Source organism: Xenopus tropicalis, chromosome 6, assembly GCF_000004195.4.
Source record: "Xenopus tropicalis strain Nigerian chromosome 6, UCB_Xtro_10.0, whole genome shotgun sequence".
In the NCBI taxonomy this organism is placed as follows: domain Eukaryota; kingdom Metazoa; phylum Chordata; class Amphibia; order Anura; family Pipidae; genus Xenopus; species Xenopus tropicalis.
This window is the reverse complement of record NC_030682.2, coordinates 112405839-112419180: the sequence shown is the minus strand read 5'-3', so window position 1 is coordinate 112419180 and position 13342 is coordinate 112405839. Positions and strand designations below refer to the sequence as shown.

The window sequence follows — 13342 nt, the reverse complement described above, 5'->3', positions numbered from 1 at the left end:
GGAGTGGTAAGCCAATCAATAGAGAACTGCTGTCGGCAATATGCAGGAGAAAGTTAATTTTAATTAGTGTGTCATTAACAGTTGTATAAATTAAATAAAGTGAATAAAGTGTACAGCATTTATGAGGTTTATTGTCACAATTCTGAAGGAAAATGAGCCTTGTTGAAGGAACCCTATAATGCATAATTTGCTTAAGCATTTCCAAGCAAAAGACCATTTGTATGAAGTATATGCCTTAATCAATGAAACCCCAGATTAAAATACTGTTCATATTGAGGTGTTATTCTAAGAGCAATTTAGGATATTAAAAAAAATACACATTGCAAAAGAAATGAGGCAAATGGTAAAAGTTAAACTGAGCTGCACTACCAGAAGATGTTATCACAACACAACTACAACTGCAATTATTTTAATTCATTGAGCATCTATCTGCAGAGTTTTTCCCATACATATTAGAGCTATGCCCACATGGTATGTCATTTCCCAGAACAAGTGTAATTCAAAGGCTTAAAACCTACCTTCATTTTCTTCTCCATTGCTGCTAGCCTCTGCCATTTCTGTCCCTTCTAACTCTGACTCACACCCTATTTCCAGTGTTCCATCTGAGGGACAAGCAGATTCTTCTTTCTGACAGACAATGCAAAAAACAAATAGCAAAATCTGTGTCAAGCAGTAAATAGAATTGTTACTTGAACTGTAATCTACAAACATTCCAGTTAAATTGCATGCAGATTTTATATATCCTCCAGAGGATCCCTACTGGTCCGTATTTACCAATACAGGTATCGGACCCCTTATCCAGAAACCCAATATCCAGAAAGCTCTGAATTACGGAAAGCTGGTCTCTCATAGACTCCATTTTAATCAAGTAATTCAGATTTTTAAAATTGATTTCCTTTTTCTCTATAAAAATAAAACTGTACCTTGTATTTGATCCCAACTAAGATATAATTAATCCTTATTGGATGCAAAACAATCCTATTGGATTTAATTCATGTTTTATTGGTTTTTCAGTAGACTTAAATTACGTAAAGACCCCTTATCCGGAATACCCTTGGTCCCGAGCATTCTGGATAACGGGTCCTATACCTGTACTGCCTTGTTTGCCTGTAATAAAAGGCAGAACAGTGTAGCAGGGTTAGCAGTGGCCATGCTGGGGCATCTTCATGCCCAGTCCCTAATCTTCTGGCGGGCCATGAAGACGTTCTGGTCCTGACTTCAACTGTGGATTCCGCTAGTCAGTGATTGTTGCCTCAGAGGTAGGGAAAGGAAATGAAAAAGCAGCATAACATGGCAGCTACCATTTCCGCTGTGCTTTTCAGTCTTATATTAATCACAAATAGGAAGTACTGGGGAGTGTGGGTGCCGTGGTTCAGGAAGGGAGCCTCTGGAGGAATGTATGATGTAGTAAAAATTGTTTCCCATGTCATTTAAACAAATGTTCTAGATTACCCATTATCCATAAAGCTTCATATTACATGAATGCCACCTCTCATAGGCTCAATTTTTACCCCCCCCAATTTTTTTTTATTTATTCCCTTTTTCCTCTCTAAAAATACAACATTACAGGTATGGGATGCCTTATCTGGAAAGTTCCCATTATCCAGAAAGTTCCAAATTACGGAAAGGCCATCTCCCATAGACTCCATTATAAGCAAATAATTCTAATTTTTAAAAACAATTTCCTTTTTCTCTGTAATAATAAAACAGCACCTTGTACTTGATCCCAACTAAGATATAATGAATCATTATTGAAGGCAAAACAAGCCTATTGGGTTTATTCAATATTTAAATGATTTTTAGAAGACTTAAGGTATGGAGATCCAAATTATGGAAAGATCCCTTATCTTGAAAACCCCAGGTCCCCAGCATTCTGGATAACAGGTCCCAATCCTGTACCTTGTACTTGGTGGTAACTAAGCTGCACAAATCCATATTGGTAGCAATACAATCATATTGGGTTTATTTAATGTTTGCATGTGTTTTTAGAAGACTTAAGGCATGGTAATCTAAATTATGGAAAAAAAATTATCAGAGAAAACCCCAGGTCCCAAGCATTTCAGATAATAGATCCCATACCTGTACATACAAATGTTCTCAGTATTATTTAAATCATTCATACTGCTATATGTCCAGATGTCTGAGACACTCAGGCCCAGGGCATGCAAGACAAAAGTTATGTGTTTGTCATGCAACATGTTTTGCTTTTGATTTGTAATTAAAATTTATGCTAAAAATTTTATCTAAATCAGCATAACAACTATTATATTTAAAAAGCATATTTGCACTTTGCAATTTAAACTACAGTGTATAATTAATGGTGTATTCATCTCATAACTAAACAAGGAAGCACACAAAAGAAAAAAAAAAACAAACATTTTGTTCAAACCAACATCATCCATAAAAATAAGAAAAACAAATATATTTTGTAATTAAAAGCCAGAGGTTACACTAACGCACGGATAATAAATTTGTCAAAATGTTTAGAAAAATCTCATTAGAAAAAGGATCCAAATACAAATACATCTGTCCAATAAAAAGCATATCTGCTAGTAAACCATTTCTCTCCCTCTCTCAGATACTTTTTTTTCACACTCGAAATATAGTATATATGATGCTGTCAGTTAATAAAAATGAAACTTACTTTAAGAGCATAAAGTCCTGCCTTCCCAGGGATTTTGAAGAAGGTTCCATCTCCCACACGAGTATTGGTGTGAAGCATTGCATTGAGACAAGCCAATGGAGAGGTACCACTACAACGCAAGATAATAACAAAATAAAGCACATGAAATGACTGTAAAACATGTAAGAACTCAAGTACGTCTTATAATGCCGTAGCCTTCTTGCACTTTTCTCTGTTTTTTTGTTCATGCTTTTCTTTACTGAAATTCTTCTGAGCCTGAAAGCATCTACATTACAATAAAGAGAAGCTTTGGCAAACCTAATCAAATGCATCTGCTCCATAGGCTTCAGGGGAAAAGTCTGTGCATTATAATTATGCTTTCTCATACAAAAACAAAACCAAACATAAAAAAACAGAAATCTGTACTTTAGAAATAAAAATCTGAATCCAAATATTTAAGTAAAATCAGTCAATAAACAACACAGGAAAGCTGAGGTTATAAAATGCAGCAGACAATGTGACTGATGCACATGAATGATCAGAAGGAAAAAAGCAAGTTCAAGGGCAGCTGTATCCAGTGGGATAAAAGGCACAAAAGAACAGCAAGAAAAGGCCCCGGAAGAAGAGATTTAAGTTACAAGTGGTTATGTTTCAGGCTTGGGGGAGGAGGAATTCTCTTTGAGGGCTAGAATTAAGTTACTGTCACAGGCAGAAAGTTTAAAGTTGGAGGCAAAATCACGGGAGACAAACCTTGGCCAACAAAGGGTCAACAGCACCAGGATCATTTATATCCAACGTAACAAGAGGTTAAAGAAAAGCAATATCCCTTCTCTATCGAAATACCAAGGAACGTCTGTTGCAATGAAATGTAAACTGCCATTACTCTCAGCAATTCTTTATATGTGACATGCCTAATGTGGAAACGATGTGAAGAATTACCACCACAAATTGTAAATTTATTGGATAGTGAGCAGCACAGACAGTACAACAATCTGGGCTGATTGATATTGTTTGCAAGGTAGAGATGCCTCCTTACTATTACACAAATAAATACTTAGTACGACTGCAATACAATAAAACATGTACAAGACAAATAATCTGCAACTTGACTCTTGGTTACATAAGAAGATTTACTACTCTGTTAAACAATTCAATGATTTGCTATGTGCGTTTTTACTGCAGATAAATTTGCTTATGGTTTCTGATAATTATTTGTATTAAATAATTAATAGGAGATTTTGTCTATGATTATGAACCTAATACATTTTTGAACATTCAAACAAATACGCTAATGCTTCACCAAAGAAATGATTAGGCATAACCAATTTGCTTGTCCTAGAGCTCATTCTGTAATAGGTGTTTATAAAGAATTGTATTTTAAATGTGAAAGGATAAGGACAAATCCAGACAGGCCTTTTCTGTGCAATGATGCAGAACATGCTGATGGATTTTAAAACATGCTCATGAGGGGCACATAGGTACACTGCCTTTGAGGTTTTAGAGTCATTATTAAGCTGGCTTGTTTGGTGATATGACCTTGCCAAACTAGCAGATCCATTCCAACAGGAATACAAACAGTTGTAGCGAGGACAGCATCAATGAGCCAATGCTGTCATTGATCATAGAGGAAAATCACACCTGTCCAATCGACACTTGGCTGATTTTTGGCAGATATCTGTCGCAAAGGCCCAATAGAGGGCCCCATACAGGGGGCAGATAAGTCGCCAAATAGGTCTAAAGAGCCTGAATCAGAACTTAAATCTGCCCATGTATGGCCACCTATACACTAATTCACACTATTTATTTATAATGCACATACACCAATATATATCAATAAGCATCAATTCAATCAAATTTCCCGTTCCTCGATCTTCAAGCCCCCTCTCTGTGCCCTCACTGCCACCTCCCCATTCTCTCCCCAATCTCATGGCCTGTTTTTCTCCTCACCCTATTTTCTTCTTCTCTCTGTGCCAGGTTTCTTATGCAGGGCAAGGTGGTGAGTGCAGCCATTATAACGGATAAGCTTTTGCGCTTGCCGAAAATTCAGCCCAACGCCTGCTACTTGTGCCTGCACCCGAATGAATGGAATACGCTCAGGTGCAGGCACATGTAGCCGATATACGCATGAAAACGCAAGACTTTGCATTCTCTTGCGTTTTCATGCGTTTTCCACTTCAGCCTAAGATGAAACAAGGCTAAAACCACATTCCTACAAGTTTGTATCTTTAACTCTAGATTTTGAGTTGTGTCTGGGCTATTCATAAACCTATTAATCTGAATGCTAAGGTAGCCAAAATGACATGTCAACCCACAATGCTCTGTATACAGCATAGGGAACACAAGTAAAAGAGAAAGATACATTAAAAAAGTTTCTGGGATTTAAAATATTGTAAACCTGTTGCCTTTATAAACAAATTTTTAAGATACTTACTATGAACTTTTGGCCCAGGCACCTGCAAATATCGAAGCACTATATAAAGCTCAAGCAGGCAATAAAATAATTGCAGTGAACTAATGGACAATTTGTCCATTATGTTGTTAATTGTCCAATTTTACACAAATATTACTTGTCACTGGGTATTTTAATGTGATAAATTACAAGTTTATTAAGTTACAAACAGCGGTTGGGATACTACTTATTGCTATTGTCTGTTACACAATAGCCACCCATTCCTGTCAGCCTGCCAAGATATGATCTACTAGTGTCAGATGAAACATTTAACAGAAGTAATACTTGGCAGATCTTCCTGAATTATAAACCCTAGCATTCCTAGCTTAGACACTTTAATAGTCAATAGTTTCAATTCATCATGCAAACATACGCAGCATTGCAAACCTTGATGACACATGGTTAAATACTTTATACAGAATATATGCATCAAGTGTCCTAAGGGAGCAGGCAGCTGGAAAACCAGTCACTAATGCATTTCAAAAAAAACAAAAAAAAAAAACTATTTTCCACCTCAATAGCAAAATGTTTTCTAATGAGGCGGAAGACCCTTTTTTCTTTATAAATACTCTAAATAGCCATATGGCATATCATTAAATCACACTTTTATGAATCATGTAAAGGCATTTTGGCAGGAATCAAGATGTATTATGCTTTCTGCCAGACAAATTTGATCTTGCCAGAGATCAAAGAGAGAGAATAAAATCTATGGTACCGACACTCAGGTACTTGACAGACAGCAGTGTAGATTTTAAGATACATAGATGTGCATCAACACTGTTACGCTTGGTTCTCGTTTTCTATAGTGGTAGAGCACTCAGTATAACAATGTTTGCTGATATCTGTAATCTTGTGCCCTAATTTATAATCTAGTTTTCTTCAGGAAGGGAGTTGGCATAAGGCCACAGTGGACTTGGGTTTAAAGATTATAGGGCACAGATATTTTCTTTTCTTACTGCTGTGGGAGATGGGGTTCTTAAAGGAAAAGTAACACTAAAAATTTTTAACTAAAAAATCTATTCTACCCTCCCCCAATAATTGCCCTATCCTGATAACAGTTTCTTATTTTGAATGCTTTAGTAGAAAATACCTGTAAAAAACTTGGCTTCCGCTCATTTGAACAAAGGCGATACGGCGATGCAGGGAAAGTTTCAGGGGAAGCGTCCACTATGCGGCGATTGATTGATCGAGCCTAGCCTTCCTTCTGTATAGGAAGGAGTCAGGCTAGGCTCGATCACCGCATAGTTGATGCTTCCCCTAATACTTCCCCTGCATCGCCGTATCGCCTTTGTTAAAATGACCGGAAGCCACGTTTAACAGGTATTTTCTTCTAAAGCATTCAAAATAACAAATGGTTTTCAGGATAGGGCAATTATTGGGGGAGGGTAGAATAGATTTTTTTAGTTAAAATTTTTTAGTGTTACTTTTCCTTTAAGCACGATCAAGAACACAACATTTTCCCAGAAGACCAGACAGCAACAGAGACCTCAAACAACAAATCATAAAGTAAGTTAGAAATGCTGCTCCCATGGCTGATAAGCAGAGCTTTAATACTGTGTGGACATCATTAATGTTGCATGACAATGGTGTCCTGGTGTAAATGCCATCACTACTTTAAGGCTGAGCCTGCTGAGCACTTTCCTGTAAACCCAACCATTTTGCATCTATGTAATAGATATGAAATGAAGGGATCCAGATGACAAAGACAGAATAGGAGAGAAGGAAGGAAAGCATGGAAAAGAAAAAGGAGCAAAAAGTAAAGCAAAGTTTATGTAAAACAAGTGGATGGAAACAAGAGAGCAGAAAACAAATAATGGGATTACTTGTTGGGATGACATGATGAAAGGGGAAAGACAGAAAAAAAAATTCAACAATTGGACCCTGGACTCTTTTTGTTGAATGGGCTTTCAACCCCTTGGGAACCTTCCTGCCTACTGTATATTGTAGGCTTTCATAACTGTGGTTCACAATCCAACCCGTGTTCTTTCAGTAGGGGCCTGTCCCTTTCTGAATCCATTAGGAATTATGAGTAACTGACTCTTTTTCTCCATGATTTTTTTCTTTACAGATAAATTCTCATTGCTCTTACCAAATGTAATGTATACCATAACTTCTATTTTTCTTAGATGTGGACAAAAAGAAGGTAAAATAACCTCCATATCTATATGAAATTTTGAGACCACTTTAGGCAGAAAGGCAGTTCAGATGCACAAATAAGAAATTCCTCATATTTTTTCAGTGATATGATTAAAATCATTCTAGTGTAGTATTTGTGCCCATCTTTGCTGCTGTTCCTGATGCCATGTTAAACACTGCCAGCTGTTACTGCAGAATACTACTAAATAGATAATAAATTAGGGAAAGTCACAGGACTGAGTGTGCTCTTAAAAACACAATATATTTTAGAAAAATAGTCTGAGAGAAGATCAAAGAGAAAAAGATGAGAAGGAAAAAATGAAACAGATGGCTAAGAAAAAGCAGAGAAGAGAACAAGTGCCACAGAGCTTCACCAAAGCAACATTATTTTGCTAAAATAGTCAAATTAAAATTTATTTTTAGAAAAGCGGCGAATGAGCAATTAGAACTTCAGAAACTCTTGAATGCACTCAAATACACTACAGAACTTTTTTGTCTAGTGAGTGACATGAAGGGATTTTGTGTTTCCAATTACTGGAAATAATTTTCGATTAGCCATCTATAAGTAACAATTATGTTGAAGTTTCACTTTCATGTGCAGTTTTAAACAAATATGTGCGGGATTATGCACAATAAAAAAAAATTATATACATATAGGATTATATACTCCAACTTTAACATTACATTTATTTTCTAAACTCTTTCTGCACCAAATATAAAGGAATACAGTTCATATGTAACCTGCTGTTTTGGTATTTGCTTAATCAAACAAACAGCAGGAGGAAAACATCAGCAGAACAGTACAGTAGCTGAGCTCATCAAAATCGGCAAGGTTAAACATAAGTGTGACACAAAACTGCTCCAGGGTGTGCATGGTGTTAATTCCAATTAATAAACATAAGAGTAGAAACGCACTGAAACGTTAGGAAAAAAAAAATGTACGTTTTACTTGAGTACTGAATATAATAAGGATGTCTGTTTTCTTAATTACATTTTTTTCCACAGTACAAATAATGACAATCCAGTTTGCATAGAAAAATATCAATGAATATACAAGAATATCATAAATAATTACAGCAATATAAGTAACTTACTTTCTGGAAAGGTAAAACATCCACAATCCAAGCCAGGTGGGAGAAAAAAAGAAAATAATGCACCATTAGTTCATATACAATGGTTAATTATTAAAAAACAAAACATGTCATATATATCATATTGACAATAAACGTTAGATGTTTTCACTGCAATATGAAGTCATTGAGAGTGACACGGTGCTATTATATTGTTATATTCATCTATCTAGCGGAACCTGCATATTTACATTTTTTTTTACTACAACAACAAAAAAGAAAAAAACACTATGTACAGTAATATGCATGTCTAGTGATATAGCAAGGAACTCCCTCAGTCTATCAGCTAGCCAGGCACAGTACATATGTACACCTTTAAAATCTGAGCATTAGATCACAAACCAGTACACATGATCAGCAAGTCAGACCCAATGAACCATAGGAGTGCTATCAGTGTGAGGTGCATTTGGATAAAAGCATTCTCGGCCCCCTCTCATACACACACGTACAAAACAGACTTGGAATATTTTGAAAGTCTGCAATATTGATCTCACATATACGATAAAAGCAGCAAATTTACAAACATTTGTAACCTGAAATATTATATAGCCAACACAGGTGGCGCTATAGCACAAGAGATTGAAGCAAACACCCACAGAAATTGTACAGGACAAATTAACAGCATTGCATTAAACCATGTTTGATTATAATTAATCCTTTTGTATTTATACATCATTTCCTGGTTAATATAATATTGTTCATCTTCTTGTATATTATTAACAATGAAAATGCATTGCACATGGTGGGAGTTAGAAGTGAACAGTTTTGGGCATTAATTTTGGTCTGAAATGGTTTGCTTCTTTGTGTTTTTGGGATAAATGCTTTGTGATGCGATACTTGTTTGTGTATTTGTGGGTATATGTTTAGGATAGGTATATGTGTATTCATTGGGGCTCATTTATCAAATTTGCACTTCTGCACTAAGTAACCCATAGCAACCATTCAGCGATTATCTTTTTTTTAGCCATCTGAAGGTGCTTTTCAAAAGCAAAATTTGATTAGTTGCCATGGGTTGATGCCCAAGTGCAAATTTGCCAAACTGCATCCAACTGGTCACATGCTATTCAATTTGAATGCAATCGTCATGTCACCAGATAAACAGAAATCCTAGTGCCACTGGCTGCTCTGCATTATTGCAGAAAGTTTGCCATCTCCTGCAAAATATGTGGTTTTTCTCTGGCTCCTGTTGCAGCATTTGCCATAGGCTAATGGATTTTAAAGCCCCTCCCCCTTTACAGTAATTTTACATAAAAAAAAATTTTTTATTGAGACAAAACACAGAATGTAATCTGGAATGCTTGAGTTTTCCTTATAACTAAACCCAATAGGACTGTTATGCCACCAATATAGATTTTTTGCAGCTTAGATGCCATCAAGTACAATGTACTGTTTTATTACTACAGAAAAAAAGGAAATAATTAACACTATTATTTAAAATGAACTCTACGGGAGACGGCCTTGCTGCAGTTCAGAGGTTTCTGGATATTGGATTTTTGGGTGAGATATCCCAAACCTGTACCGATGACTTACTTATATTGGTGTATTGTAAAAGAGAAACAGTTACATAGGGTTGAAAAAAGACCAGTGTCCATCAAGTTCAACCCATCCATATTATTTAAAATGAACTCTATGGGAGACGGCCTTGCTGCAGTTCAGAGGTTTCTGGATATTGGATTTTTGGGTGAGATATCCCAAACCTGTACCAATGACTTACTTATATTGGTGTATTGTAAAAGAGAAACAATTTGTGCTTTTGTAATAAAAACATGGGTCACAAGTAAGGAGTCTGTTGGATTCTTTAGACATATATTACAATACGATATGACATATAACCAGGGTTTCGGATATAGGTCTGGGTTGCTGGAATAAAGTCGCTGTTTATTATAAGGCATATGTAATTCTGTAGCAGCATCGCTACTCAATGTCATAGCCGAGTTGTTTCACACTACATAGCAATTTGGTTGCCTGGTAACTACAAGAAAAGGTCTGCCTGCATGCCTTTGTCCGCTCGCATGATAGACCCTCAGGAAGCAAACGCAATGCTCCATGCTTGCACACACTCCTGTCATGTACAGGGGCAGTTTGCAGAATAGCATGGGCAGAATGTGTTCTAGCTAAATCTCTAGTTTGAACAGAGAATTGTAGAAACTGAGTAGTATAAATAGGAGGAGGAGGAGGTGGTGGTGGGAGGGTCCATGTGTTTTCTCCACTGCTGTCACTTGCCATGGATAAACAAGGAGCCCCCTATGATTTTAAAGGGACACTATACACCTAAAAACATCTTTGCTAAAATTGGGCACAACAAATGGGCCTTCTCTTGAAATTACTGCCTATTGCTTTAATTAAAAAAAAACATGTTCTATGTTTTGCCATTATAAAATTTGAAAGTTTGAAAATGTGAAAGTTGGACTATTTTCATTGAACCTCTCACCCTTCCTTTATAAACAGGGCAATTTTGGCTTCTCAGTGGACAGGTAATTAGTTTTAGCAGCTCCTTCAAAGTTCTTTGGAACCAGAAGGAAACCAGTTTCATATTCTTGTTAAAGGAACAGTTCAGTGTAAAATTGAAACTGGGTAAAGTAGACTGTGCAAAATATAATAATTGTTTATATAGTTAGGCAAAAATGTAATCTATAAAGGCTGGCGTGGGCAGATGTCTAACATAACAGCCAGAACACTACTTCCTGCTTTCAGCTCTCTAACTTCTTAGTTAGTCAGTGACTTGAGGGGGGCTTCATGGGACATAACTGTTCAGTTAGTTTGTGCGCACGCAGGTCAGATTCAAATGCAAACTAACTGAATAGTTATGTCCCATATGGTCCCCCATTCAAGTCACTTATTGGTTACTGACTGCTAACAGCTTAGAGAGCTGTAAAGAAGGAAGTAGTGTTGCTGGCTATTATGTTAGACACCTTCCCATTTTAGCCTTTATAGATTAAATTTTTGCCTAACTAACTATATTGAAAACATTTTTTATTTTGCGCAGTCTATCTATTTTATCCAGTTTAATTTTAACACTGAACTACTCCTTTAAGGGCCAGAAATAGAAGCCCTACTTAATAAGCTCCTCATGAAAAGGGGTGTATACTGCCCCTTTAAAAGAAGGTTTACTGTTGAGGCCCAATTGACTTGAGCTACAGTAACAAAGTCAACCCAGTTTTAACTGAAAATTTATAAGGGGGCTGGATGACCCTGTTTTGTTAGAGTTTTCAATTGACATTATGCTCCTAAGAATAGTATGGCAACTCCCACTTACACAGGGTTGCATTTTAGATCAAAGGGCACATTTCGATAGCAGCATCTATGTATAAAAACAAAAAAATCCCCCACCTTACAGCCGTACACTTGTGGCTAAATCTGTGGCAGGACAAAGGAGGGCCCTGTGTATGTTGCAGTTGGGGAAACAGGAAGATATAAATCTGGAGGTGAATGTATGAAGATAAGGCTTATGGTTCAGAATCTCATTTACCAACATAGGCACAAATTTACACATGTTAAAACGTCAATCATATTTGGGTCTGTGTGAAATAAACTATGCCATTATCGCACATCCAGCAATCCATTATCCAGACAGAAAATAAAAACAAGTCTTCTACCCTATACCTGATATTAACCGAGCAGTAGACCCCTTTTTTCAATATCAGACAGTTTCTTGTTCTGAGCACACAACAATTTGCTGACCTGATGTAACAGGTCATGAAATAAGAAGCTGCTCATTAGGGTTTCTTAGGGTACTGCTGACTTATTTTGATTGATTTTGCCCTGTTTGGTGAAGAAAATAAACAACACATATGTCTTAATTAAAACGGGCAAAAAATTGGCTCAATACAAGCTCTATTTCTTGTACAGGTATAGGACCCCTTATCCAGAAAGTTACAAATTATGTAAAGGCCACCTCCCATAGACTGCATTATAAGCAAATAAAATGATTCCCCTTTTCTCTGTAATAATAAAACAGTACCTTGTACTTGATCCCAACTAAGATATAATTAATCCTTATTGAGGGCAAAACAATCCTATTGGGTTTATTTAACATTTATATGATGTTATAATAGACTTATGGTATCGAGATCTACATTATGGAAAGACCCCCTTATCCGGAAAACCCAGGTCCTGAGCATTCTGGATAACTGGTCCCATACCTGTACAAGGGAATATACTGCACCTTTAGCTTAACTAGTACACATACATGTTGAAGACAGTACAATACCATGGGTATTTAAATTTGTACATTCTCAACATTTTTTAATGTTTTTTTTTTTTTTTTGGTATTATGGTGCTACTTACAGACCCTTTATCCAAAAACCCCCAGATTTCATGCATTCTGTATAACAAAGCCTTACACTTGTACATGTATTCTGGTTCTAAAACAAATAAGATCACACACAAGCATAACCCATCTCATCACAGTTCTGAACAACATATTACGATAAAATAGTCCTGGCAATTGCTTGGAGCTAGTGAAGCAAAGAAACGCAGCTTATACAATGAATGAATATATTATGCAATAAAAGAATAATAGAGAAAGCACACATTTCCATTGCTTTCCTATCATACATCATTTTATAAAAGAATGAAAATATGTTACAAGCGAGCAGTTATTAGTAGCTTAAAAACTTCAGCCGCAATAATTTTTTTTTTTTTTGCCTTTGCACGGCTCCTGCATTTGGGATTTAAACCTGGTCGACTGGTTGTGCACCAATCCTTGGATCACTCCAGAACCTGCCATAGGAATTATGGCTTTTAAAGTCTATTTTTATTCAAAATGAATTATTAAACAATAATCTTTAACTTCCCTTTTATGCAATAAGAATATCTTAGTAAAATACAAAAGAAGAACTTGTTTATTGAAGGTATTTTTTAATAGTAAGCTTTTGTAGACAGTCTCACTGATTCCATTTTATTCTGTAACTGTATGTGAAATTAAGTCCCGTTTGTTATAAATGAACTTACTGATGCTATATAAATAAATAAATAAATGAATGATGATGAAGAAAGTGCTAA

The 13342-nt window shown here is 36.1% G+C and overlaps 1 protein-coding gene across 1 annotated transcript in view; it reads right to left on the bottom strand.

The window, feature by feature from the left end:
* The window catches only part of asxl3 (ASXL transcriptional regulator 3), a 73454-nt gene that overhangs the window by 44649 nt on the left and 15463 nt on the right, over window positions 1–13342 (bottom strand). The window contains exons 3-5 of the mRNA XM_004915200.4: window positions 8303–8305; window positions 2645–2753; window positions 519–627 (exon numbers count right to left, since the gene is read on the bottom strand). Coding sequence (XP_004915257.2) covers window positions 519–627; window positions 2645–2753; window positions 8303–8305 — 221 coding nt within the window. The remainder of the gene's footprint in view (window positions 1–518; window positions 628–2644; window positions 2754–8302; window positions 8306–13342) is intronic.